Below are 24,264 nucleotides of genomic sequence, written 5' to 3'. Positions count from 1 at the left end.
CTCAAACCTACATACAGCAGGTTCATCTGACTGCCTGCTGTAGCAGTACTTAGCAGAAGGCAGCCTGCACCATTTGAAGTTATGTTCAGCCAGTGGGTTTTGCGTGGTGATAGAAAACATCGATAGCTACAGAAACATTAGGTTCTGTCTTACCTTTCAGATTATCTCATGTCCATCTCCCAAGATGGAGAGTTCTGGTGTGATGTTCACAGCGGAGTGAATGCAGCTGTACTTCCACAACATTTTTGAGTGAGTAAAATAGGGAACACTTCCGTATTTAAGTTCTTCTACAGTCCTTAACATAATACTATACTTACTGGCACATTCTTTAATCATAGCAGCCACATCAAAACTAATCCAACGTTTTAGTACAAAAAAAAGTTTTAAAGACATGAGAATTCAGTCAATTTAAAAACAAGCAGGTTAATGCAGAGCTGTCATGATGATATACCAATGGTTAGAATACAGACCAGCCAAATACAAGTCTTCTGCCCCACAGCCATTCAAAACAAGCATTTCCATTTTAGCTGTTCTACAAATTAGTGCTTGCACTACACTGAAAGATGCAGGAGTTTTTTTTACATGAAAAATAAACAAACAAAAAAATCCCCATAACCACAACAAAAACACAGAAGAGGTTTTGATTTTACTTTAACAGGTAAGATTAGCATAAGAATTCCAAGTGCCTAGATGCCAGGCTAGAGATTAAAGGAAGCAGCTGGAAAAACTGCCCAATGCTAGTATCACAATAATTCCCTCAAAAAAACCCTAAAATCCCAACCCCCCCAAAACCCAAACATTCTGTGTTCAGTGAGCAATGATCAAAATGCCTGCTTTCTGTTCATTAACGATGTAAATAATTTTCTTCCTTTCTGCTGAAAATTGTGGGAAGGTGAGCAGACTGCCTGAGGCTTCAGAGCTAGATCAGCATTATCAGATGGAATTTTCTGGCTCCCACCCCAATGAGCTATTCAAAGCTCAACTCTTACACGCTGTGTTTAGCAATACCATTGTTTTACTACTCTGCAAAAAATCCAAATCCCTTTGGTTACACATGATTTGAATCATCACAAGTATTTATGCCTCAGGACAACATCCAAATTTGAGTTTTCTGCAGCCAGACCACAGTATGACCAGCAAACTATGGCTCCCAGGACATACCTTATTTCTGTTGGTTCTAATAAAAAAAAAAAAATTAAAAAAAAATGCAACCGACAACTACTTGCATTTCCCTCACGTGAGGCAGAACTACAGTCTTATTTTCTGCGTTTTGAACTAAGCCCATCTCCACAAGGCAGTGCTTTCTTGCCCCTTGATGCGCTCCTCAGGGAGTGCAAAGTCTGCACTTGCTGTAGACGCTTGCAGAGCTCCTGATCACAGGCTTGTTGTACAGCTTCAGCTTTCTGCTTGTCCCAGCCTAAAGCTGCAGCCAGGGTTTGTGTGTCTTCTTTCACCACCAGCTGTAAGAGACAAACTTGTAGCAGTGCTGCCCACTGATGCTCTAACACCACAACCCCCTGCCCACAACACACTAAGAACAGCAGTAATGAGACACCTGTTTAATGTCAATGTAGTGTTGAAGATGTTTCCAGCTTATATCTTGTATCTCTTAGGCTAATGTATTTTTCTTTATATCCTACCAGTACTTAGAGCTCTATGAAGTACATGAAGCTCTATGTTCAAACTAGCAGAAAGCAGTTACTTTGTTTCTGCAGCAGAGAAAAGTGAGATTAACAATTTAATATCATCAGAACATTTTCTCATGGCTAGTTTACAGACTTTCCTTTTTGTGCCCCAGAGGCTTCCCCTCTCAACCCTTCCTCCCAAGAGGAGAGATTTCCCATGGTTGTTGACATGACTGTATGATCCTCACCCACCTCTAGAGTCTGACTGTCCAAGCAGAGCTCTGGGGCAGGTTTCTCTTTTAAAACTGCAAAGACCTGATCACTGAGGGCTGTTCTGGCTGAAGTCCCTGCACTGCTGGAACCTGTGTCAACCACATCCATCTCCTTTCCCGGTGCACTTTCAGACTCTGAAAAACAGAAGAATCATTACAGCCACATGCACAGGACAGGAAGCGTAGTCCAGACTGCATTGTTGTTTTTGAGATTAGATATGCAGCCTCTAATTTAGGAAATCCGTAATATTAAGGATGACTACACTGCGTAAGCTTTTCCCCCATATTCTACTTTCAGGCACTGTAAGCAATGTGACAGCAGTGAAAGGACTCCTGGTCTCTGCCATTCAGAGAACTCTTCCACTACATCAGCTATTCCATGATGTTAATAGCAAGCGACTCGCCCCAGTCCTTCCCCCACTTATTTGTCCCACTCAACTCTTCCAGGCTTCTCCGAGAAGCTCCTTTTTCAGCATCCTAATGTTCCCTACCTGCTACTTTGCTTAAGATGTTGTCTTCATTTTTCAAGGCCTCTAAGTAGAGTTCCAGGAGCTGCTTTGACTGACGTTCCTCTTCTCGTCTGTCCAGCACCTGCTGCAGGGTGTCCTGCAATACCTGGGTTTTGGATTGACTTTGGGCAAGTTCCTCTGCCAGATCCGAACGTGGTACATCAATAAGCACCTTAAAACAATAGGAGTGCTCCTGTTATATGGACTGAGTGAGTAATTCTGTCACACTGATTACAGCACAAACAACAAGCCCGAATGACAGAGCCTCCACCTTTGTGAAACCTTGTATATTTCACAGCAGTCAGCCTGGTTATGAAAAGCTGCAGTGGCATTCCAGCAGCCCAGAGATATTCAGGAAGTTGCAGAATGGTGCATTTTTAACATGATGATTTTTTGCCTGACAATTCCAGGCAAAGTACCAATTCTTAAGCAAGTGTAGAAGCACACAGAAGAAAGCCAGCAGGCTGGCACTTAAGAATCTGCATGCTGCAAGAAGGGGCAGAATCACAAAGATATGCTGTGAGGGATAATCAGTGGTTTAGAGCATCTTCCTCGAGCACTTGTGCTGTCAATGCAAAAAGGATTCCCCCTCAAGGAGAAATTTCACTTTAGCACCACAGCCAAAGAAACAACAGCTGAATTAAGCTTTGAGATCTGATTTGCTTATTCTGTTTTGTGCCATTCTTTGCAATGTATGGACAGGCTTGGCCCCTGCTTGGTCTTCCCCTCTGTACCTGCAGGTCTTCTTCAGACATCAGGATGATGTTGGACAGGTCACCCTTCAGCTGCCGGGCCAGCTGCCTCCACCTCTCTGCACCACTGTCCACTTCGTCCGCAGGCTCTGAGAGCCAGGTCGATCTGCATTCTGCTATTAACATCATCAGCCAAAAGATGAAAGCACAAAGCTATCGAGATCGGAACGAGAGCCATTACTTTCCATTTACAGCTATTTAACGCTGCTTTTTTTTTTTTTTTTACGCAGTGTTAAACCGGACGGTGACATCTCTCACAGAGCAGCTCCTTGCTAAAACGAGGCTCTCTGGCTCGGCTTCCCCGCTCAGATGGTCGGGGGCGTAAAATCTGGGGCAGTTTGCCTCCTTTCTGGGGCCCTTTCTCGCTCTCACAGCCCCACACAGCCCCGCTCGTACCCGGCAGCTCCGCTCGCCGCCCCCATTTCTCCCCGCCGGGCAGAGCCGCCCTGCGCCGCCGCTACCTGCGCTCTTCCCGGACCACCTCTCGCCCTTGGCCAGCGCCACGAACTTGGTGTTGGATGGCAGGCACAGGAAGTAGTCCTCGTCGTCCACGATGGTGCCATCCTCCGCCAGCACCAAGGTGATGGGCCGCCCGTCTTCGCCGATATCCAGAGCGCGGCCAGCTGCGCGCAGAGAAACGTTCAGTGCCGTTAGCGCCGGCCCAGGGCTCTTTCAGCGGGCCGCGCCCGGGAATCGCCGCCGCTCACCCTTGTCGCGCAGCTCCCGCAGGCAGGAGGCGGCCAGCCCGTGCTGCTCGCGCCCGTCGCCCCGCCGCACCAAGCACGGCTTCATTCGCGCCGCCATGGCTGCGGAGGGGCGGCGCTCGGCGCTTATTTCCGCGGCCGCCTTAAAGGGACAGGAGGCCTGGGCCGCGGCGACGGGCGTCGGTGGCGCATCGGTAGCGCGGTGCTCAGCTTGTGCTGCCTGCGGCGCTCCCGGCGGCGGGGCGGGCGAACCATCGTCTGGGCGGGCATGGATTAGCTGGGCCTGGGAAGATGGCCTCCTCAGAGCAAGCGGAGCAGCCAAGCCAGGTACGCGGGGCCGGCGCTCTACCCGCTCTGCTCGGGCAGCGGGGCGGGTGGGGCCGGGGCGCCACCACCTCCGCGGGGGAGCGGTCGGGAGGAGGGCTGCCGGCTGCTGGCCTCGGCTCGCCCTGCCGCCTCCTCGTGAACCGGGGCTCGCGCCGGCCCTCTGCGCTCCCGCCCCCCGCGCGCGGCCTCGGCGCCAACCGCCTCCCGCGCGCCGCTCCCCCTCACGGCTCCCACCGGCGGTCGCTCCCGGGCCGCTGAGGCGCGGAGCTCTGCGGGAAGCGCGGCCTCGAGGGGCGGAGGAGGGGAGGAGGTTCCAGCCTGGGAGCGGCTGCCCGGGCCTCGGGGAGCTCTGGGTGTGTAGGGGTAAAGCAGTCGGATGGGGGGAAAAGAAGTCGGAGCAAACCAACGCAGTGCTCGAGCGGAGAGAGGCGAGGCAGTGCGCGAGTCAGGTGGGTTTGCACGTCAGGTGGACGAAGTGATTGTGCCTTGCAGCAGCTGGGGAGAAAAATCCTTGAAGCAGTGGCACCAAAGGGCACAGCAATGACGGGAGCGATGCAAACCCTGCCCATAAGTGAGTGAGGGGCGCTGGGAGAGGCACCGGCGTGTTGCCGTTACTGGGTGCTCAGGGCAGGTACTGGAATCACTGGGGTTTCATAAATTGGGCCCTGAAGCGAATGGGGGAGGCAGAGGGGAAGATGGCAGCACGATGGAGTTGCACTTGTGGGTTTCCAGCCATCTGCGTTTGGGCTGGAGGGGGACCTTCAAAGGCTGTGCCATGGGACTGAGAGTGCAGTGTAACCCTGTGTCACCACGCCGCCAACCAAGCCCAGATGCAGAGACCTGGCAGCCTTCTGATAGAGCACTGTGCAGTACCACAGGAAGGCTGTAAAACCTTGAGGCGGTCACAGAAAAGCCTTTTCTTGGAGGTGAAGGCTGTGGGAGGAATAGGGAGGAAAACAGCAGATCTGCTTTGCTTTTCTGCGCAGTCATTCACATCTGTTCTCATTTGACTGAATCACCACTCACCTTTCCATTGGTACTTTTATTTTGGACTGAAGAAGCTAAGTTTGTAGGGAGCATTGCTGAGCTAAATGGAGATGGAGATAAATTCCATAAAGCTTGTGCTCTGAGCCCTGGGCTGTGAAAGGCTCTGTTATCAGGCTACTGGTCGGCTTGCTGAACAGTTCTGCACTGGCCATGTGCTTTCATGAGTAGCAGCTTGAGGTGCAGGCACAGCAATCTGTTCCTCGTGCTCTGGGTGAGCGCCGTCAACAGGAGGAAACCTGAAACATCCTCAGACTGATCTGTAAGGCACTGGGCAGTCTCTGAGGCAGCTGTCTGCAGGTTTCTGATAAAGAAGTCTGCTTAATTGGTAAATATGATTGCCTGAGAAACATTTGGGTTCCCATGATATCACATACTCTCACTGCACCCTTTAAATCTCTGTTTTATGCTTTTTTAGCATTGCTTTGCCTCAAAAGGAGGCTCGATGTTTGCATTTTGGATGCAGGCTGTTGGAAAGTAACCTTTTGCCACAGAGAATCTGCTGTGTCTAGCTCCTGTGAAGAGAGAGTGGGTTCCAAGCCACTACAGGAGAAAATGGGCACTTTACAGCTCCCCTGCTGGGTTCTGTAACGTATACAAAAGCAACAGCACATCATTTGTGCCCTGTGTGCCTTATGGCCTGTCATGGCCTCCTTATGGCAGATCCAGTTTGTAGGGCTCGTTTGGTGTTGTGCCTGGTTTGGGTACAGGAAGTACTGATGGGTTCAGCTGCAGGACAGCCATGCTCTGTGCACCAGGAGCAGCCCTGTTTGTACTGAAATTCCTCCTTCCCCATGTTGCGTGTTAGCATGGGATGGAAAGGTTGTTCTGTCCAAGGCTGTCAGGCCCCGCTCTCCTCCCCCATCGCTCTGACATTGATTGCATGTCTTCATCTAGAACTGCAGCTGGGGAGTGTTCAGTGCCCTCAAATCTGATTAGATTGGGTGGGATTGGAGAGAAACCAGCAGGTTTGGCCAGGAGCAAAGGGTGTAATCTGCAATTAAAGGATATGTAGCTACAGTAGATGATTTCTTAAGGGGACAATTTTGCAATAAAGCTTTTTATCTTTTTATTTTTTACCAGAACACGAATACCACTCATTATATGCAGCCACTGCAGTTTTGACACTGGTACAAATGCATGTAAGAGGTGGTCCTTGTAACACACTAAACATGTAAAGAACTTTAAAAATATATTTATTTTCTACCCCTGATCATGATTGTTTATTTGTAGTCAAACATTCAACACGAGCCTGTGAGTGGTAGAACTGTCCTGCTTAACATGTTTATGTTTGGATCCTATCATCTGCTATTACAAATCTAGTTAGTTTAGCTGCTGCAAAGGGAACGTCTGATATCTTTTGCCTTACTGTCTGTTTTGTCTCATTTGTCTCATTCTCATGAATTAATGTATTGCCTCAAGCATTGCAGAGAGTGGTGTTGCAGCACAGATGAAATCACTGACATAGATAGGATTATGCTCTAAAGGCAATAAACGTTTCTGCTACAGATTTTAAATAAGTTATTTTGTTTAGAATTCATATTCCTTGGGCTTTTTAGTAATGTTAATAAAACAACAAAATAAAGAAGAAAAAAAAAAGAACAGCCCCTAAAAGGGAAGGGTGATCAAGAGGATGATGTGGGCTGTGAACAGAGTAACTGATTTCTGGCCTCTCTGGGCTATCAGGATTTCTTTGGTGCTGAGTACTTAGACTGTATACTGGAGAGTGTGGTTGGCTCAGCCAGCAGCAGCTCAGGCCCAAATCTTGTTTTCTTTCTAAAGCTTCACTGTACCCACTTTGGGCTCAGCCTGCCATCTAGCTGTGGCTTGCCTTCATGTAGGGAAATAATTAAATTTCAAAGGTGTTGAAAGGTGCCTGATTTCTTGCTCCAGAGTTGCACCTCTCTAGTTGCATCACTAGTTGATGCGTAGGTGAATTTTCCTCCCCTCTTGCCTCAAGCTCTGGAGTGCTTAGCCTTGGAGTTTTTTGCTGTGTGCATCTTAAAGGATGGTTTATGGTATGGGATATTTGGTCTCTGGACTGTGATGGCCATTGCTTTGGTAAACACAGGCTATTGAACAGCCATCGCATAGAAAGGATGGATTCTTCCCTGACTTATCTCAGAGCTCCCATGTGCCAGAGGGTTGCTGTGCTCTGCCTTATGACACCAGTTCCTTTACTGTCACAGTGCCTTGTGTGCACAGATACTGCAGGAAGGAAATGCAGATCTCATTTAAACTGTTGGTAGCCTTGGACAATACAATCAAAGTACTATGGATTATCCAGCTAATCAAATATGTCATCAGGCTGTTTACAAGCACATCAGAATTTTTGATTATGTGCTCTCAGAACTCTGACCTACCCACATAATACGTATTTTCACACATTAACCTGGGCTCCATTCCAGGTGCTCTTTGGGCAGTTTCCCAGGTTGGCTAAAGGCTGCTTGTGGCAGTCTGTAAGTGCTGGTGCAGCTCCTGAAGGCAGAACAGATGTGCTCCTGTGCACGGGAGGCTCTGGGGCTGTGAATCCCATGGAGATCAGTGTAAGGGAATGGCTTCTTTCTGTGTGGCTTTGTTCCTTGCAGCTCTTTTCACAGTCAGCTTAAGTAGTTCAAATGCTTTGGATTTTCCTTAAAATGTGCGTATTCTTAGAAAACCCAACACTTAACCCAAGTGTCTTGATGGAATGGTTCAGTGGAGGTAGCTGTAGGTGCCCTTTGGAAGCATTCAGCAGCACTGTCTCCCTTGTCTCAACACTTCTGACCCTGACAGCAGGTACACTGTGCGTATGGAGATAGGAGCTCAGCCACAAATTTGAAGGGAGAAGTGCCCTTTTCTTGCAGTCACGTGGCATTGCCTCCAGCACACTGGTCAGCGTGATTCGGGTATGGTGTGGAAATGGTATTTGCAGTCATTGAGATGAACTGATAGTGGCTGATTGATAAACATTGGGCAAAACAAAACTGGAGGTGGCTGCATGGGGAAAGGACGAGAGCCTGCAGAGATCACTGCCTTGCTGTGGGAGCTGGCTGGGCCTGCAGAGGATGCGTTCGGGGCTGGAAGTAGCAGAGTTGGATATGTTTGTGTTACTGGCACCCTCTTGTGGCAAATACTAATTTCTGTATATTTTTGAGTGGTGGTTAGATGGCGAAAAAAGAGACTTGAGCTGCTTTGAAGGTGTGATGTATTGCATAAGAGTGCATGTAGTTGAGGTCAAGAAGTCACTTAAGGACTCTGTGGTATCGCTGTGTAGCTTTAGCTTTCACTGTACTCAATGAATAGGATCTCCTTTCTCTAAGTGAGCCTCAAAACGTGTCATCTTTACCATCAGTATAATTATTTCTTCATTGAGGCAACCAGAACATGACTGTTTCCCTTAGGAAGAAAACACAGTGAAGGCAGTACAGCATAGCCCATCTGAACACACATGAATCCCATTAGAAAGTAGATGGTTGATAGAAGATTTTTATGCCGAAATGAAGTGTCTGTACCTTGGGAGAGCTGAGACGTGGTGGTTATGCAGTGATCAAAGTTTGTATCTGTTATGCCTGCAGAGTGGAAGCTCCTGAATTTTAAGTGTAATCCATCTTTAGGCTTGCTGTCCTGCCTACATCCCATAGCTTCCCTTTTACTGCTGTGTACCACCCTTCCCTGGTGTGCAGGTGAGGTGCTCAGCATCTGATGACACTGGTGTTGCTCAGGTGCTGTGGGCTATACTTAAATCATTGCTTTGAAACCTGTAGAGGAATCAGATTGGATGGGGCCCTGGGCAGCTGGGCTGGTATTAAATGTGGAGGTTGGTGGCCCTGCATGTGGCAGGGGGTTGGAGATTCAGGATCCTTGAGCTCCCTTCCAACCCTGGCCATTCTGTGATCATGCAGCAAACAAAGGGTACATTACAGGTGATGAAAATGGGAGATGCTCAGTGTCAAGTTTAGGTCTACAGAGGAGGAAAAGGAATCACAGAATTAGAGCAAAGTACCTTTGCATCCACTTCTGTAGCAATACTTTGGGCTGCTTCTGTCCAGTATCTTTCTTAGATCATCTCAAAAAACCTTTGCAGATGTTGAAGACTTACTGGGTCCCTTGGAAACCAATCTCAGTGCTCTCTGGCTTCCTAGAGCAAGCTCTGCCTGTTTGCAGGATTCTGTTTAAATGACGACTGCTGGAACTAATTTTCTGTGTGACCCAGGCAGGCCTTTTGGTCTTCAGTTCATCACTGAGCTTCTGGGCATAGCGGAAAAACGTGCGTCTGCCCGAATCCTGCGCATACAACGGGCAGTCCGAACAGACAAGCGTTTCTAATTGTGTCCATCGGGTGGCGATGTAACCTCACTCTTCTTTTTGCTTTTCAGGCCGGCTCCAGTCCTGCGACTGAAAATGCAGCATCTCGGGAGCCTCTGGTAAGTTCTTCTAGCAGCAGCACGTAATTTCTTGCTAATAGTACAAAATATGAGTTATTCTCTTTGCTATATCATTTTGAATGCTTTTTGTTGTTTGTTTGTTTGTTTGTTTTTAAAGAGTTGGCTGTTTGTGAGAAAGGTATAAACTGCTTAATGTTGCCATGCTGCTGACCTGTGAATTCTGCAGTCTGTGGCCATGCCCTCCTGTCTTTCCCATGGTTTGACATGGCTCACCTAGGCCTCTGAGTTTATCCAAGCACAAAGTCAGCACTGTGCAGGGGCCACTTGTCCTAAGGGTGTGCAGTGTGTGCTCCTGAGTACTGCTTATTTAATAAGGAGTCTGAAAAAGAAACCGCAGCATAATTTGAGCAGATATTCTTTGGGTTACTGTCTAATAAAACGACTTCTGCTGCTCAGTGCCTCACTCGAGCTGTCTTTACTCTGAGATACACTCAGCTTAGAAGTGCTTGGCAGCTGGTAGTGCTCGTCATCCAGTGCTTGGACTCTAGACCTGGTTTGAGAAGAGCTTGGGGATTTATTTTTTATATGAGGAGTGCTAAGAGAACCCTGTTTTGTTTTTATGGTGATGGAGCCTGAGAAGTGAGACATCAATCTCCTAAGCTGCAGCCATTCCTTTTACAACCCTCTTTTTCTTTTTTTCCCCTCTTACTCTTCAGCCCTCCTATAACTTTGCCAAAAATCTTAGCCCCTCTCATTGTCCTGAGCACATCTTCTGTTTCTCTGAGTTGCTTTCCTTTGGTGCTGGTGGTGAATACAGGCTGTCTGTGGTGAGAAGGCTGAAGTACTTTCTGTAACGGCACAGTGCAGGTCATGGCAAAATGTTTTTATTTTGTAACTCATCTGGAGAACCCGGGAGTTAATTTTTATAGGAAAGAGGTGTGAGTAAAGACTGTGAAGTGGGAAGGGTCAGTAAAATACATCTAATGAGAGGGCTGCTAAAGAATTCTATTAAGCTCTGCAGTGAAAATCTCCCTACCGTTGTAACACTGTGCGATCTCTGATAGCATAGACATCTGTATGTGAGATTACCCAGAGTCATTACTGACAAAGATAACACACCAGCTTAGTGATGGATTTGGTGTTTTTTCCTTTTTCCTTCCCATATGAAGCCTATAGCTGGCAGCACATCATCGCAGCTTGTGCTGGTCAACAGTGCTTTCTCTTCTCAAGGCAGATTCTAACAATACCTTTGATTTAATTAATTTCTTACTCTGTATGCACCTAAAGAACTGCTCAGAGGAAGCACATGGCAGCTGTGTATCTTTGTGTGGATATGTATTTGTACATGTGCACAAATATTTATGAATGTAAAGAACTCCAAAGTAAACTGTAGTCTCATAACGTTGAGTCTTGCATGTGAGTTAATTAGGGCCCTTTGAAAAGTGGAGTCTTTCTCCTTATTTTTTCATTATTTGTCTTTTATATTAAGCTCTCACAGCTTCTGTCACGTTCGCTTTGCAGCCGTTATTGTTTCCAGCTGGGTATCTGTGGAAGCCTTATTAAAGGAGTGGTGCAGTTCTGTCAGCCAGATGACCCGAGTTCCACCGCGCTGCTGTGGCTTCTCTGCAGCCAGGATCGTGCATGCTGCCTTCTAACGTGTGCAGCAGCTCTGGGTCCGTAAGGCGGCCTTGTGGGGGCACAGCACCGCGTCAGAAAAGTGTTTACGGAAACAACAGAACAAACTGTGGCGTGAGTCCAACAAACGGCGCCGTATGGAAAGCCGTGAGCTCAGGCAGATTGCTGCTGACTTCAGACCTGGTGTGAAAGAGTTGAGGAAGAATATGTCTTCAGACTCTTCGAGAGTCTAGAGGAGGGAGAAAAGAATCTCGTGACCGAATTCTGTTCTGCCCCCCTGTTGCCTTTATTGACTTAACTGGTAGCTGAAAGGGCTGGCGTTTCTGAGGGCTGAGATCTGTGTTGGGTGTATTAATGGTGTGCAATGGAATTGGAGCATCTTGTGCTGTGTCAGCAGATGTCATGATGGGCTCAAGCTGGTTTTGTATTGCATTTGTGATTTTAATGAGTACTGCATCCTGCACAGTACTAAATACCTTCTGCTCTGTGCCTGGTGGCAGTGTCTTCCATGTACTGTGTTAGCCTGCAGCTTTCGAGGGGAACTCAGGAAAAGCAGCGGATTCCAGTTATTTACAAGAAGATGTCTGTATTCTCCAAGATCACGCAACCAGATGCTGTCTGACACCAAGGTTTATCACGTTACTGAGGCCTTCAGAGTGGAGCCCTGCAGACTCATGTCACACTCCTAACTGCTACTGCATGACTCTTCTCGCTGCTCACTCACGGCACGTGCTGTTCTGAACTCCCAAAGTGGAGATAAGGGGCTCCACATCCGTGCCATTAATCCCCTGAGTTATCCAATGTCCTTACAATAAACTGTCCCAACTGAAAAATGCCCCCTAATGAGAGGTCATTGTGTTACAGTACTGACAGTGGAGAATGAGTTGGAGGGGGATGGGCAGAGCTATAATTTTTGCAGTAGAGAGCGGACACTCATTTCCCTAGCTGTCGGTCTTGGCCCATTAAAATCTGCCGTGTAGCTCCATAGTGGGAAGTGTAACCTTGTGTTAGCAGAGTGTCAGCATCTCGCTCCGCTGCTGTTTACAGCCACGTTTGTCATCGTCAGTGCAGGATCAGCTTCTCCTTGAGTCCAGCTTCTCAGTGAACATTGCTGCATCTCTTCTGCTTCCCCCAGGTTTTGTGCGTGCAGCCACCTCTGGTAATCCTCTGGGATTGTGGGATTGGGATAGGGCTGTCTTGGTGCAGCTGCTCAAAGCAAGGAATGTGTAAAATACATCACTCTATAGGACAAAACCACTTCCTTTGACATTGGAACACTAGAAAATAGCCTTTTCTTGAGTCTTCATTCCCCTGATCTCACTTCTCTCTTTAGTGTAAAAACTTAGTCTTTTCTGCTTCTTTTTAGCTTGTTTCGACTGTCCCCAGTAGTCTTGCAGCTCTGTAAACATTCTGTGCTACTTTTGAGATGCTTTCAGTGGCTGAATACGTTTGCTGTTGGCGTTTGCTTTTTGCTCAGTCTACTTCAATCTGAACGGTAGCCATGAAGGCAATGCTTGTGAGGTTGTAAGGAAAACCGAAGGGAACAGAGCTTGTAAGTGAGGTCTTCCCACATGCTGCCTAATTTTAGTTTTTATTTTTTCCTACTGTGAAATAGGCTCATTCTTCTTTCCGATGCTGTAAGAAGTACTAGTTGTAAATACAAAATATTCCTGGTGATTGTAAATCACTGGTTTGGTTTGTTACTGAGTTAGGATTGTGGTGTGAAGAGCATTCTCTTTTGCAGAATCATTTAAATTTTCTTCTCTTACTGTTAGCATGTGCTGTTTCTTTCTGTTTCTTACTGCAGGTGCTAGCAGTTAGCACTGAAATGTGGGCATTTTATTCCTTTTTTTACAGCCTGTCGAAAGTACAAGGTAATGAGAAGTACTGCTGCTTCTATGGCAATTAGTGTAGAATTTGTTGTCTTTAACCATGTGCACCAAATGGGGGGATGAGGAAAGGTTGCAGAATTGTGCTGTAAGATGTGGAAGAGCTCATTGGTGCTAATGAGAATGCCCAATCCATTTTTGATGAACAAGTCATTGGACACATTGCAAATCTTTATCTAATAAAGTAATAGATGCTGTCTTACAGCTCTATCAAACCCCGTAAGAAAGTAAGGGGTTTCTTTTTAAAGACTCTCTTCTGCTTGAGGTTGTGGTGATTTTTTTTCTTTCAAATAAAGGCATGAAAGGTTTTTTCAATGAGAAACTTACCCAGAGGTTTCTGGAGCACACTCTTGCAGCAGGGATTCTGTGTGATCCTCATGCTTTGTTTTCAAGCTTAAAGATCCCAGTTCTAGATCTGTAGATTTCTTTCGGAAGGATTTTTGTTTTCAGGGATGCTCTGAGGGATGGGAGTGTTCAGGAGGGACAATGCATCGCACACTTCTGCTTTCCTTTTTCCCACCCTTTATTGTTTAACACAAGATTTATACCTGTTTGCTGTACAAATTCTGTTTGCCACAGTGGGTTTGTTCAGAGTGGTGGCCTACACTGAATAATTCTCTAAAAGTAAATCTGTCCGGAGGGGATTTCCAGACAGCCGGAGTCAGTAGGCAACTAACTTATAGCCCCCAGCGAAACATTAGTCAGGGTAATTTAGCACTGTCAGCAGGAGGGAGAGAGAGACTATCAGCCCGGTGACCTCCTGCACAGGCAGTAACCCTAATGGTGTGATAATGCTTCCGTTTGTTTGGGGAGCTCCTGAATGCGTTGCTGTGGATTCCCGGTGTTGGACAATAATTCCATCAGACTCTGCAGGGCGACTGCTGTGCAGATGGCAGCTTTACAGGGCCAGGAGCACTGAGCTGGAGGTGCACAACTTCCTTACGCAGTACTTTGGTTTGCTGCAAAGAGAATTCTTGCACTGACCAAGCAGACCTCCTGCACTTTGACCATTTGATAAGTTTGAGGTTGTTTTTGCCTTTTTTGTCTTTTACAGCTGGGGCTTTGTTAACTTCTTCTGTTGCTCGTGCAAAATGTCCTGCCTTAAAATGTCAATTCCTTTGTCTCTGTTGATTTAGACAAACACATTTTATGTGCAAAACGCGCAGACACAAATTTACGTACAGAGCATCATTAAAGGAGCACTGTCACATCCAGTTAAATTGCCTGTCTGAGGTCAGTGGGAAAGTTTCCATGGAGTTCTTTTGAATCCCAATTTTAAAAGAGGATGAAATGTAAGAATTTGGGATATAATTTCTACTGTGGCATTAATTACATGCCACCATGTGAAAGGTAGGTACTTGCAGTATGACAGGCCAAAGCAGGGTAAAACCTTATCAAACTGTACAAAATGGGATGATGCCTTTGCCTGTCCCTAAGAGCTCCCTGGTTAAGAGACCAGTTAGAGCCAGTGGGTGAAGCAGCACAACTAGGCAGGCACACTCACTTTCACCACTAGCAGTGTGCTAAGTTAGCAGCTTATGGTCTTTGCACTTGTGCAGAAGATTGCTCTGAAAGCAGTTCTCGTCTCCTTTCCAGACAAACCAATATTACTGCTGAGGAAACTTTGAAGATGTTTTTAAAATAGTTGTAATACTCCAAAAATGCTGGCACCCACTTAGGAAATATTTAACATTGCTGGATGTTTACCCTTGAGAAAAATGAATTTCATTCCTCTGTTTATGCTCACCTGATGTTTTGGAGATCTAAACGTGCTACACCTATGAGCAGCGTTTTATAGGCTGGCTTTGCTGCCAGCTGGTGGCTCCGTGCAGGTTGGCAGCCCAGCTCTGCCTGCTTACACAGGGAGTGCTTTGTGCCCCAGCTGCTGGAAAGGGGAGCTGTGAATTTCAGAGAGGTGGTGGCACAAAGCAAGGAACTGCTTGCACCGTGTGTGCTTTGGTGATGATGAGCTGTGGGATCGAGGTGAGATAATAATGCCATCTCAGCTCCACGTGTGTGGATAACGTGCTATGTGCAGAGCAACTTGTAGAGGGCAGCAATTGCCCGCAATTTTTTCTGCTTAGGGAGAGGAGAGACCAGCTTAAGAACTTCTCGGGAGTGTCTGCCTTTTTAGCTTCTTGAAATAACTTTATGTAGGAGACTGGTTCTTCAGAGTGCCTCTTGACTCCGTGTTATTAAATTCCTAACCTGGAGAGTGTTGCCAGAGATTCTTAATTCCTCTGCTCTAATACCACTGAGCAGTTGGACTCCTTTTGCCCTTATCCAGATGCTATGTCATTGTTACTGCAATCAAAAAGAGTTAGTCTTGTGACAGCTAGTGACTCTCACGAGATTATAACTGCTTACACGTGATAACTTTCTTAATTTCTTGGCTTCCTTCTACTTTTACCTAAGAGATCATGCCGTAAGAAAAATTTGCAATATCTACAGCGTCTGTGTATTGCCTCAGAGCACAGGATACACTGCGTCTTCATCACGGTAGAACATGGCAGCTGAGACACAAAAGGCAGAATGAATTATTCAAGAACTTGAAAGAACTTTCCCCGGCTTTGATGCGCAGGAATCCATCCCTCAGATAGTTCTGATGCCAACTCCTTCAGAAGAGAGATTTGCAAAACGAGGGAGTTGGTACAATTCTTAGACTGCGAGCTCCCAAGCAACTTCTTAGGGGCTTTTCCTACATTTATCTGCAGGGTGCTTCAATTAAAAATCTTCCAAACATCTGAATACTTTTGTTTATTTGTTGTGTGTGTGTGTGTGTAGTTCTTCTCCCTGATTGTCCCAACCACGTCGTCTTTCCTGCTGTGATCCCAGAGCACACCACGGCTATTTTGACAGTTGCATTCCTGCACAAATAGCAATGCAGATCTGCACAGCTCTTTAGTAAAAGGATTTTACAGCTGGAGAGATGCAAGAGTGATAACTTCATATCATCAGCCGCACTCACAGCATGCCCTGCTTTTTTACACTGTTTTACACCTTTTGGTCAGGGCAGGATTGTCCTCTGCTGTCAGCTCTGAGTGCTTTGCCAGGTGTTCTGAATGGCCTGAGTGATGTTTATTCATTGGGATACAATTCCACAGCTGAGCATATAGACAGCTGAGCTCCAATGAAGCTTTCCTGCTGTACAGTGAGAATTTTCTGCCTTTCTTCCAGCTTGCTTCTCCTGTTTGTTGTGTGTGCCACCCCAAGTGATTCCTTTCCTCCTTAAGCATCTGCACCCTTCAGATGTTTGCAGACAGTTATCACATCATTTCTCCTTTCCCCACCCCCATCCTGATCTCTTAGCCAAGCTCTACATATTTAGCTCATTTAATCTTTCCTCATAAGTCAGAGCTGTAATTGACAGCTCTGACACGAAGAGTCGCATTGGTTACACACGCTGCCAACAGGATATAAATACTTTCTGTGCAATGATTGAGAATTATAGTCGAGACTGAGATGAGCCCCCCTCTTCCCCTCGACACCATATTTTTGACAACCCTTTTCTCAACATCAGGTTGCCACGATCTTGTAAAGATGGATTTAGTTCTCACTCCAGTGGTCAGCTACCCGGACACCCAGTGTGTCTCAGAGTAGTGGTATCAGGTCAGTTGGGACATTCACTGTTAAGACCTCGTGGGATTCCATTCTGATCCTAAATTCTTACAGAGGAGGCTGTCTTCTCTCTACTGCCAGGCTTGCAGAGGCCTGGGGCTGCTGGTGGTCCCTCCTTCTTGCAAGGCAAAGAGAGCCCTATGTAGAGCCATGGCATCTTGGTCTGCATGTGCAAAATGAGAGCAGCGTTGCAGCCACTGCTCTGTGTGTGCGTTTATGCACTGCCACACGGAGGCTCACAGCACTGCATTGGCAGGGATCTGTTATTCAGATGCTCCTGGCACTCGTGTTCCTCTCCTCCATTGCCAAGAGGAAGCTCAGAATGCTATTGATCCGATTGGCATAGCTGTGAAGAGGTTCAGGGCTCTTGTTTGTACATGTCAGGTCTGGGAAGAGGCTTTTAGCCCAACCCAGAAAGGGATTGCACTGGAAGAGGTAGCTCTGTACTGCATGTCCGTGTGCTGGTACATCCAGATCTGTTTCCAGCTAACAGATGTGGAGGCTGCTTTAGATGACTTGTCTCCTCATGTTGGCTGCGTTCTGTTCAAGAAGATAGGTGCAGCTGACAAAGGTTGGGGAACAGGGAAATTAATTATCTTGCTTCTAATGTAGTGTTCTGTGAAGCTTCATATGATGCAGCTTCCCCAGTGGGGCCAGTTCACAAACATTACATGTATTATTGCAAAGCACGCAACATAAAGAGAGCATTTATGAAAGGGAATATCAGAGGAAACATTATCGCAGAGACCTTTATAGCCTTTCCATTATTATGGTTTAAATCTTGACATGGTCTTTATTTGCAATGACACTGGGACCAGTAAAGAAGTGTTCTTGCTCTTTCCCTCCCCTCCCCTTTCTCCCATCTCCTTTTCATTCTTTTTTCCACATCCTGTTCTGAAGCTGTGGTGCAGAGATACAAATCGTTAACCATGCAAGTAGTCGGAGAGCCAGGTTTCACTTTGTGTGGAATCAGCCCCTTTTGACTCAGAAGTTGGAAACCAGATGACTCAGTGTTGTGCATGTTTGTTGTTTTTAATAACTGTCGTTTTGCAAAAGATGTTCAAAGCTTCAAACCATGACTTCTTGAGTAGGGGTGGCGTGTATTTATTCTTGATTTGGGAGGCTGTAAGCTGGAATGTGTTTGTAGCTCCACTTTTCCCTTTAAGTCTGAGATAAAATAACATCAGGCATTGACAATGGGAAAGATTGTAGAGAACCTTTTATTTTTTTTCCTGTTACCTGAAAAAAAAATTCATCTTCTCGATCAATTCCTTGCAAAGGGTCCAGGTGCCAAACATCTGGTGGGTCTGTAGATCCCTCTTTTTTGTTGTTGTTTTTTAAATATATACCCAAAGGGACAGGTTCCTCAAAAGGAAAGCAGACAGATGTTTTTAATTTGTGGAGTTTTAGAGAATAAATGCCATTCCTGTTTGTTGTTCCAACTTCTAACAAAATTGTCGTCTATCCCCATTCTCTCATAGGAAACCAGCAAATGTAGTATTTTAGTGGCAGAACTTCCTATCAATAAAATCTCTTGACAGTATGGAAAATGTGAAAATATGTACATATTTTATTTTCTACTGATTTATCACTGCTTTTACAACAATTTGTAAATTATAAGCCCAATATTAAGTGCTGTATGTTTGTTTGGTGGTGTACTTTATAATTTAACCCAAGAAATGCTGTTGTGCTTTGCTGGAATTCTACAGGTTTGTTCTGGAAGTCAGTCAACTCACAGTGAACATCTGTGGGCAGTCCATCACAGAACAACAGAGTGATACCAGTCTGAGTCTGTGTGCACGAGAGCAGGATGTGACCCTGGTACAAAACCAGCATGTTTTTATCCAGATACAGGAGCTCTGTTCTGCCTCATGCCAGAATTCACTGTGGTCGTGGATTTTCCTGCAGTTCAGTTGTCAGATTTGAATGTTTTACAGCCATTCCTTGTCGTGATTTATATGACCATCTTCTGCCATTGTTATTGCAGCATGGAGTGCTGTGGCACAGTGCACGGCTCCTGGCCCACCACAGCCTGTTGCTTCTGATTAGGGAATAAAAACCACCGCCAGTGGCTGATGGAAGGCAGGGAATTCAAGTTTGGGTTCTGCTTGCAGTGGGGATGGGGCGGTTCTGTCGCAGTGGCAGTGCTAGGAGAAGCCTTGTTGCCGTTGCTCTGAGGAAATCTGGGTCGATGCACTGAGTGCTCGTGGCCAGCTGTGGTCTGCCTCGTTTGTTATTCACATCTCAAAGAAACAGGTTTTGGCCTTTGTTTTTCAAAAAGAAGGTAACACTTGTGAAAGGCAGCTACGTGGGACGCCCGGCGTGGCACGAGGAGATGAGGAGAGCGCAGTCCTGCCCGCTTGGATGCCTGACTTCCCTCTGAAGCTGCCAAGAAGGATGCCAGTTTTTCCATTTAGTTGACTGTTGTATAGACCTTAAAAGGGAAGGTTTTAATGCAGTTGGCTGCTATATAGACTGTTAAAGGGAAGTTATTTATTTTAACTGGCTGCCGTATGGATTATTGCAAGGGCATTCCTTCAGCTGCAGCTGCTGTATTGACTAGTGAGCATGCCGGGCTGTATTGCTAGTAGCTGTCATATTGACTGTTACAGAAAAGATCTGTATTTAAGCCATAGCACTGCACTGGGATCTCCCAGGCAGGATATTAATGCTAATTCATCTGCTCACCCCCTGCTGTGAGTGTTATTTGTTTAAATCTGTAGAATCCCACAGCGCGTTTATATCCTCGCTAGAGTGAGCTCCGCTCCCTGTAATTATTTAACATTATATGCTGATATAAATTGTAACAGTTAAAGAATGGTAATGAGTAGCAAAAAAACACAAACTTAACCTTAGAAATGGCAGAGTCAGCTCTTAAAACAACAGCCAGCAACTTTCGCTGTTCTCTGCCTTTTCCCAAGTCCATATGCACAGTATTGTGCATACATTACGTGTGTGCGTGTGTGTTCATGCTCGCACTGGCAGCTGTGCCAGGCAGGGCTGTAATTATGCAGAACATACTGTGAAACTTATGCACACACTCGTAATTACATACAGTGCCTACGTACAGCAAGTTTTATCTCTCTGCAGCTCGGCTTCTTGATGGGTTGCTCTGATAGGTGCTGGAGCGGGGGCTGCCGTGCCGGAGGGCGCCGGGGTCGGCGGAGAGCCGAAGGGTGTCACTGTTGCTCCGTGCAGGCTGTGCTGCCGGTGGGTTTGTCTGGCAGTAAAAGCTGGACTTTGGAAGTAGTATTTTTGGCTATAAACATCTACAGCATTCAGGCATAATTTATATGTAAAGTGCATGTCCATGCAGCTCCGCTTATGTGTGGGTGGAGTGAGTGCAGGCAGTTCCATTGTGTGTTAGCTGACTTTTTTTCCCCAGTTTCTCTTGCCTGCTACAGCATTTTTGTCCCAAAGTGGCACGCGGGTGGCCAGCTGCTGGTTACATTCTGCTGCAGAGACTTCTGCTGTTCATCAGCGGAGCTGACCTGATTCCTGTGTGAAATCTGCCTGTGAACATAAAAGTAGGGGCACGTTTTTAATTTTAAGGGAAAAAAAATTACGGCGTGCACTGTTGTGGTGTAGAAATGACAAAATTACAGTCGCTGTAGATTTCTGAAGACCTTCAGGGCTGTTGGACTTAAAAGGTACTGCAAGAGCTCATTGACAAAACAGGTTTGCATGAGAACAGTTCATCAATACCATATGGAAACTTTCACCGATTGAAAATGGAAATTAGAGAGAAAACCCATGTAAATAGCAAAGCAAATGTATTTTGCAAAGACTTCTTTGTACCGTCCGTCCCTTCTGATTTCAGGTAGGGAGCAGAAGCTGGCGTACAGGCTCAGCTTGTACTTGATTTGCAGAGCAGCGTGATGGTCTGTTGGGCTGCGTTGGCAGCATGGACCTGTGCCAGACTTCACCACAATTCATACTGTGTCAGTTTAATAAATGCACTACTTAAATTATGAAATTACAAAAGAAAAAAGAGAATGCACTTATTCAGACTCTTAATACATTAAAAATAAGGCATTAAAACACTGCCTTTCTTTTTTTTTCCTTCCAGAATCAATAATGAACAGGAAGGGTTGTAGACATTAACAGTCATGGACATTCAAACTCTTATACATAAATTATCTTAGAAAAATGCACATAAGACTTGAATAATGTAAATACATTAATGCATTTAATAATTTAAACATTAAAGCGCATGCAGGAATTCGTGGCAGAAGCTGTTCTGAGATAAGGAACGGTCCTGGAAGTTGTGTGTCCCAAGATCGATGGCTGGTTTCTCCTTGAGAAACTCTCTGGGGAAGTCGAGCTGTGCAAGCGGAGTGACCGCCTGGCCTGAGAAATCCAGGGCGTTCAGCAGCTCCTCTGCTTTCTACCTCTCATTCTCCTACCTCCACATGCAGGAACACACGCACGCAGAACATCCCACGGTCCAGAAAAGGCCAGTGTGCATTTTGACATTTCTCTTTTGCATGTGTGCTGCAGTTTGACTACGAATGGGGTGAAATAGCTTCGAAGAATATCTCGGCTGGAGGTAAAATCCCACCAAATGCTATAGAAACTGCTGGCAGGAGGGCGCAGGGCTGTCTACCATGCAGGGCAGGTAGGAAGAACTGTTTGGACATTATCTGGGCTCTGATCTACCTGTTCTCTTGGGAGACAGGAAGGTGGAGTGCTGAATACTAAGAGCAAGGTGGGGATCCTCGTCTTCTAGGGCTTTGCACGGACCTGTAATTCAGACTGCATCCCAGCTGCTGGTGCAACAGTGTCAGCTGGGGAGAGGGAGGCCTGGGGAAGTAGTGCTCTCCAGGAATGCTCATCTCATTCTCGGAGCCCTGAAAACCGTAAGGTCGGTTCCAGCGTAATAACAACCAAGGGGTTTGTTCTGTTCTTGCCTCTGCTCTCCTCTGGACTGAAGCACCTTCAGGGCTGTAGTAGTACCTAGCTGGCCTGCCAGGGACCCCCCATGCCAGGTGTTTTCCTGAGATTTTAGAGCTGTGTAATTTTGGCTGATGTAATTAGGTTTGAAAGGTGTTGCAGGAACCCCTCGTGCCATGTCCCGTGGCTCACGGCCTGGCTTTCTTTGCCTTTTCTGCTGGGAAGAGGACAGGTGCTTTGGAGGTCACTGGTAACCACAGTCCCACTCACAAAGTGATGTAAGTTATCCTGCTCAGGCCTAGATACTGAAATGATGGAACTAATAAAAAAGAGCTTAGTCTGATCCCAAAGGGAGAAGAGTTGGGTTGGTTAATTAAAGGAGCCTGGCACAGGGTACCTAGTAATTATAGGTGCAAGAAGTCTGAATTTGAAGAGAACAGTACAGCTGGAGAAGGGTAGGGAGGCACCCAGAACTCTGCAGGCGGTGGGCAAGAATGCAGCAAAACCAGATCTGGAAATCAGAGTCTGGCAGAATTCCTTGGTGAATTCTTATTTATGCCATTTTCTAATGAGGACCTGAATCTCTCCTTATGCATTTATGTTTTTGCATGCGCATGCGTACGTACAATTCCAGTTACACCCTATGGCTGAGAGGGTGATTTTATTAAAGACCAGAAGAGTGAGAGACAGATGTTTTAAGAGACACAGGCCTTGCCTGTAGTGGTTTGCAATAATTAATGCTGACTGCTGCATTGGTTACATTATCAATGATGCTACTGGGTCTTTATCTTGGACATCATCTCATCACCCATGAGTCTGTATCACTGTAGGGCAGAGCTTTTAAAGGCAAAGGGGCTGAAGCCACCAGGACCAGCTGGGAAATTGCTTCTAAACTCTTATGTAGATGCGGGGTGGGGAACAGTGCTATGTCATCACCTGCTCCTCTTTATAGTTAAGTTCCTTCAAGTAGTGTTTCTCAAAGTTAGGTTATGACCCCCACAGGGATGCAGAAGGCTTCAAAGGAAGTCACCAAGTTAGTCACCAAGCCAGTAAACAGCTTTCAACTCTTAATTGCTATCAGGAGTTCTGTTTCTCCTAGTTTGAAGAATTAGCATTTATTCCAGTAACTCTCCTTTTCCAGAAGGAACTTGCTGCCATTTCAGCCTGAGGAATGTGGGATGAGCCACCAGCATAGATGAGTGCAAACGGAGTCAAGCCTGCCTAAAGTTTGAGAAGCAGTGCTTTAGCAAATGTTACTTTCAAGGGATGAGATCTGCAAATGTTCCCTGAAATGGGTCTATTAACTTTACCTGATGAAAGATAAAGACAGTTGTTTTGTCCCCAGTGGAGTTCTCAGCAGTCCCCATCTGGGGAAGGCAGGACTGTCTGTGCAGAAAAGTATCATTTGTTTTAGTGCTCAGGAGTAAATAATGAGTGTAGGAGACTATAGCTCTTGTTCTACCCTTACAGCTGACTTGCTGTATGCTGGTGGATGGATCATGCTAAAAAATGGAATGCCAGCACAGAACAAGAAAAGCCCCAGCTTTGTCATGGTAAAGAAGATATTCTGCAGCAGAAAATGTGAGAGTTTGACTTGTGTACTGGCTTGTGTATGTGCTCCCTGGCTGTTGTAACTGTAAAACAAATGTCTACTTGGGACACCTTTCTTTTCTTTTATGTATATTGCAGTAGAACAGGGGAATGTTTATGGTCAGCTGATGGGACCTTATAGCTTCTGACCACGTGCACAAAGCCAGAGCTGAATGCCTTTGATTTTCCCATTGCAAGCAGGCAGCACCCGGTGTGCCTGGAATACATTGTGAGCCTCCCACGTCTCAGAGAGATGCATCGATGGTGGTAGGAATGGGGTGTGTTCTGCACACGTGGGAAGCTCCTGCAGGGGATTTTTCATAATCCAGGGCCTGCTGAGGAGAGGACTTGAGTGATGGGATGCTCTGGACGTGGCCTGCAGGGAAAACGGAGGAGTGGGTGGGGATCTCCCTAGGCTCTCACGGCTTAACGGCCACATTTAACTGGATTTAAGAGGCGTAAGCATTTCTAGTAAATACTGCTATATCACAACCTGCTTTCTGCTTCTCCAGCTTTGTCTCCGTGGGGGTATTCCACGCATTATCCCATTTCACAGCCTGAACTTTTGCCCCTATTTAGGGGATTACATGGGGCAGAAATGTAAGAAGAAAGGGAATCTTGCCACTACCCCACCCCATTATCTCTGTAACTCTGTATCTATCTCATTGTCAGTTCTCACAGGAGCCAAGCCTTCTGCTTTCCAAAACCTTGCTGTGAAATTGCTGATTCAAGCAGGTAGCAACTTTAGGGCTCCTTGCAGGATAAACGCCTCTTGCTTGCTCCCATGGCACTGGGATTTCCTCTCTGATTCATCATGCTCAGGTCTGCTAATGCCCCTTGACATAACTGGGCACGGTGTGGTGGTGTGAAGGTCACTTACATATGCCATATTCGTTTCTGGAAACGTGGTGGGAGTGTAGGACAACTGGAACAACATATCCTGCTGAGAGAAGGAGGAAGGATAGCCTGGCTCTTCCTTTCGCAGCCTCTTGTGGTGGGATGAAGGTTTTGACAGCCTAATTCAGCATTTAGGGGAAGA

The 24,264-nt window shown here is 46.3% G+C and overlaps 2 protein-coding genes across 2 annotated transcripts in view; one reads left to right on the top strand and one right to left on the bottom strand.

The window, feature by feature from the left end:
• Positions 1–308: 308 nt before the first annotated feature.
• On the bottom strand, positions 309–3,962 carry DFFA (DNA fragmentation factor subunit alpha). The gene is made up of 6 exons (XM_042883448.1): positions 3,866–3,962; positions 3,620–3,781; positions 3,141–3,271; positions 2,389–2,578; positions 1,878–2,032; positions 309–1,460 (listed from the first exon to the last, which is right to left on the bottom strand). The coding sequence occupies exons 1-6, from the start codon at positions 3,960–3,962 to the stop codon at positions 1,257–1,259; spliced, it is 939 nt and encodes a 312-aa protein (XP_042739382.1). The 3' UTR covers positions 309–1,256.
• A 131-nt stretch (positions 3,963–4,093) lies between these two features.
• Positions 4,094–24,264, top strand: part of PEX14 (peroxisomal biogenesis factor 14) — a 72,961-nt gene continuing 52,790 nt past the window's right edge. Inside the window, exons 1-2 of the mRNA XM_042883446.1 lie at positions 4,094–4,189; positions 9,592–9,639. Of these exons, the coding sequence (XP_042739380.1) occupies positions 4,154–4,189; positions 9,592–9,639 (84 nt within the window). The 5' untranslated portion in view covers positions 4,094–4,153. The remainder of the gene's footprint in view (positions 4,190–9,591; positions 9,640–24,264) is intronic.

The sequence above is a fragment of the Lagopus leucura genome, unplaced genomic scaffold (genome assembly GCF_019238085.1).
Source record: "Lagopus leucura isolate 7727_CA_CO unplaced genomic scaffold, USGS_WTPT01 Super-Scaffold_100037, whole genome shotgun sequence".
NCBI classification, from domain to species: domain Eukaryota; kingdom Metazoa; phylum Chordata; class Aves; order Galliformes; family Phasianidae; genus Lagopus; species Lagopus leucura.
This window is presented reverse-complemented; position numbering and strand designations above follow the sequence as displayed.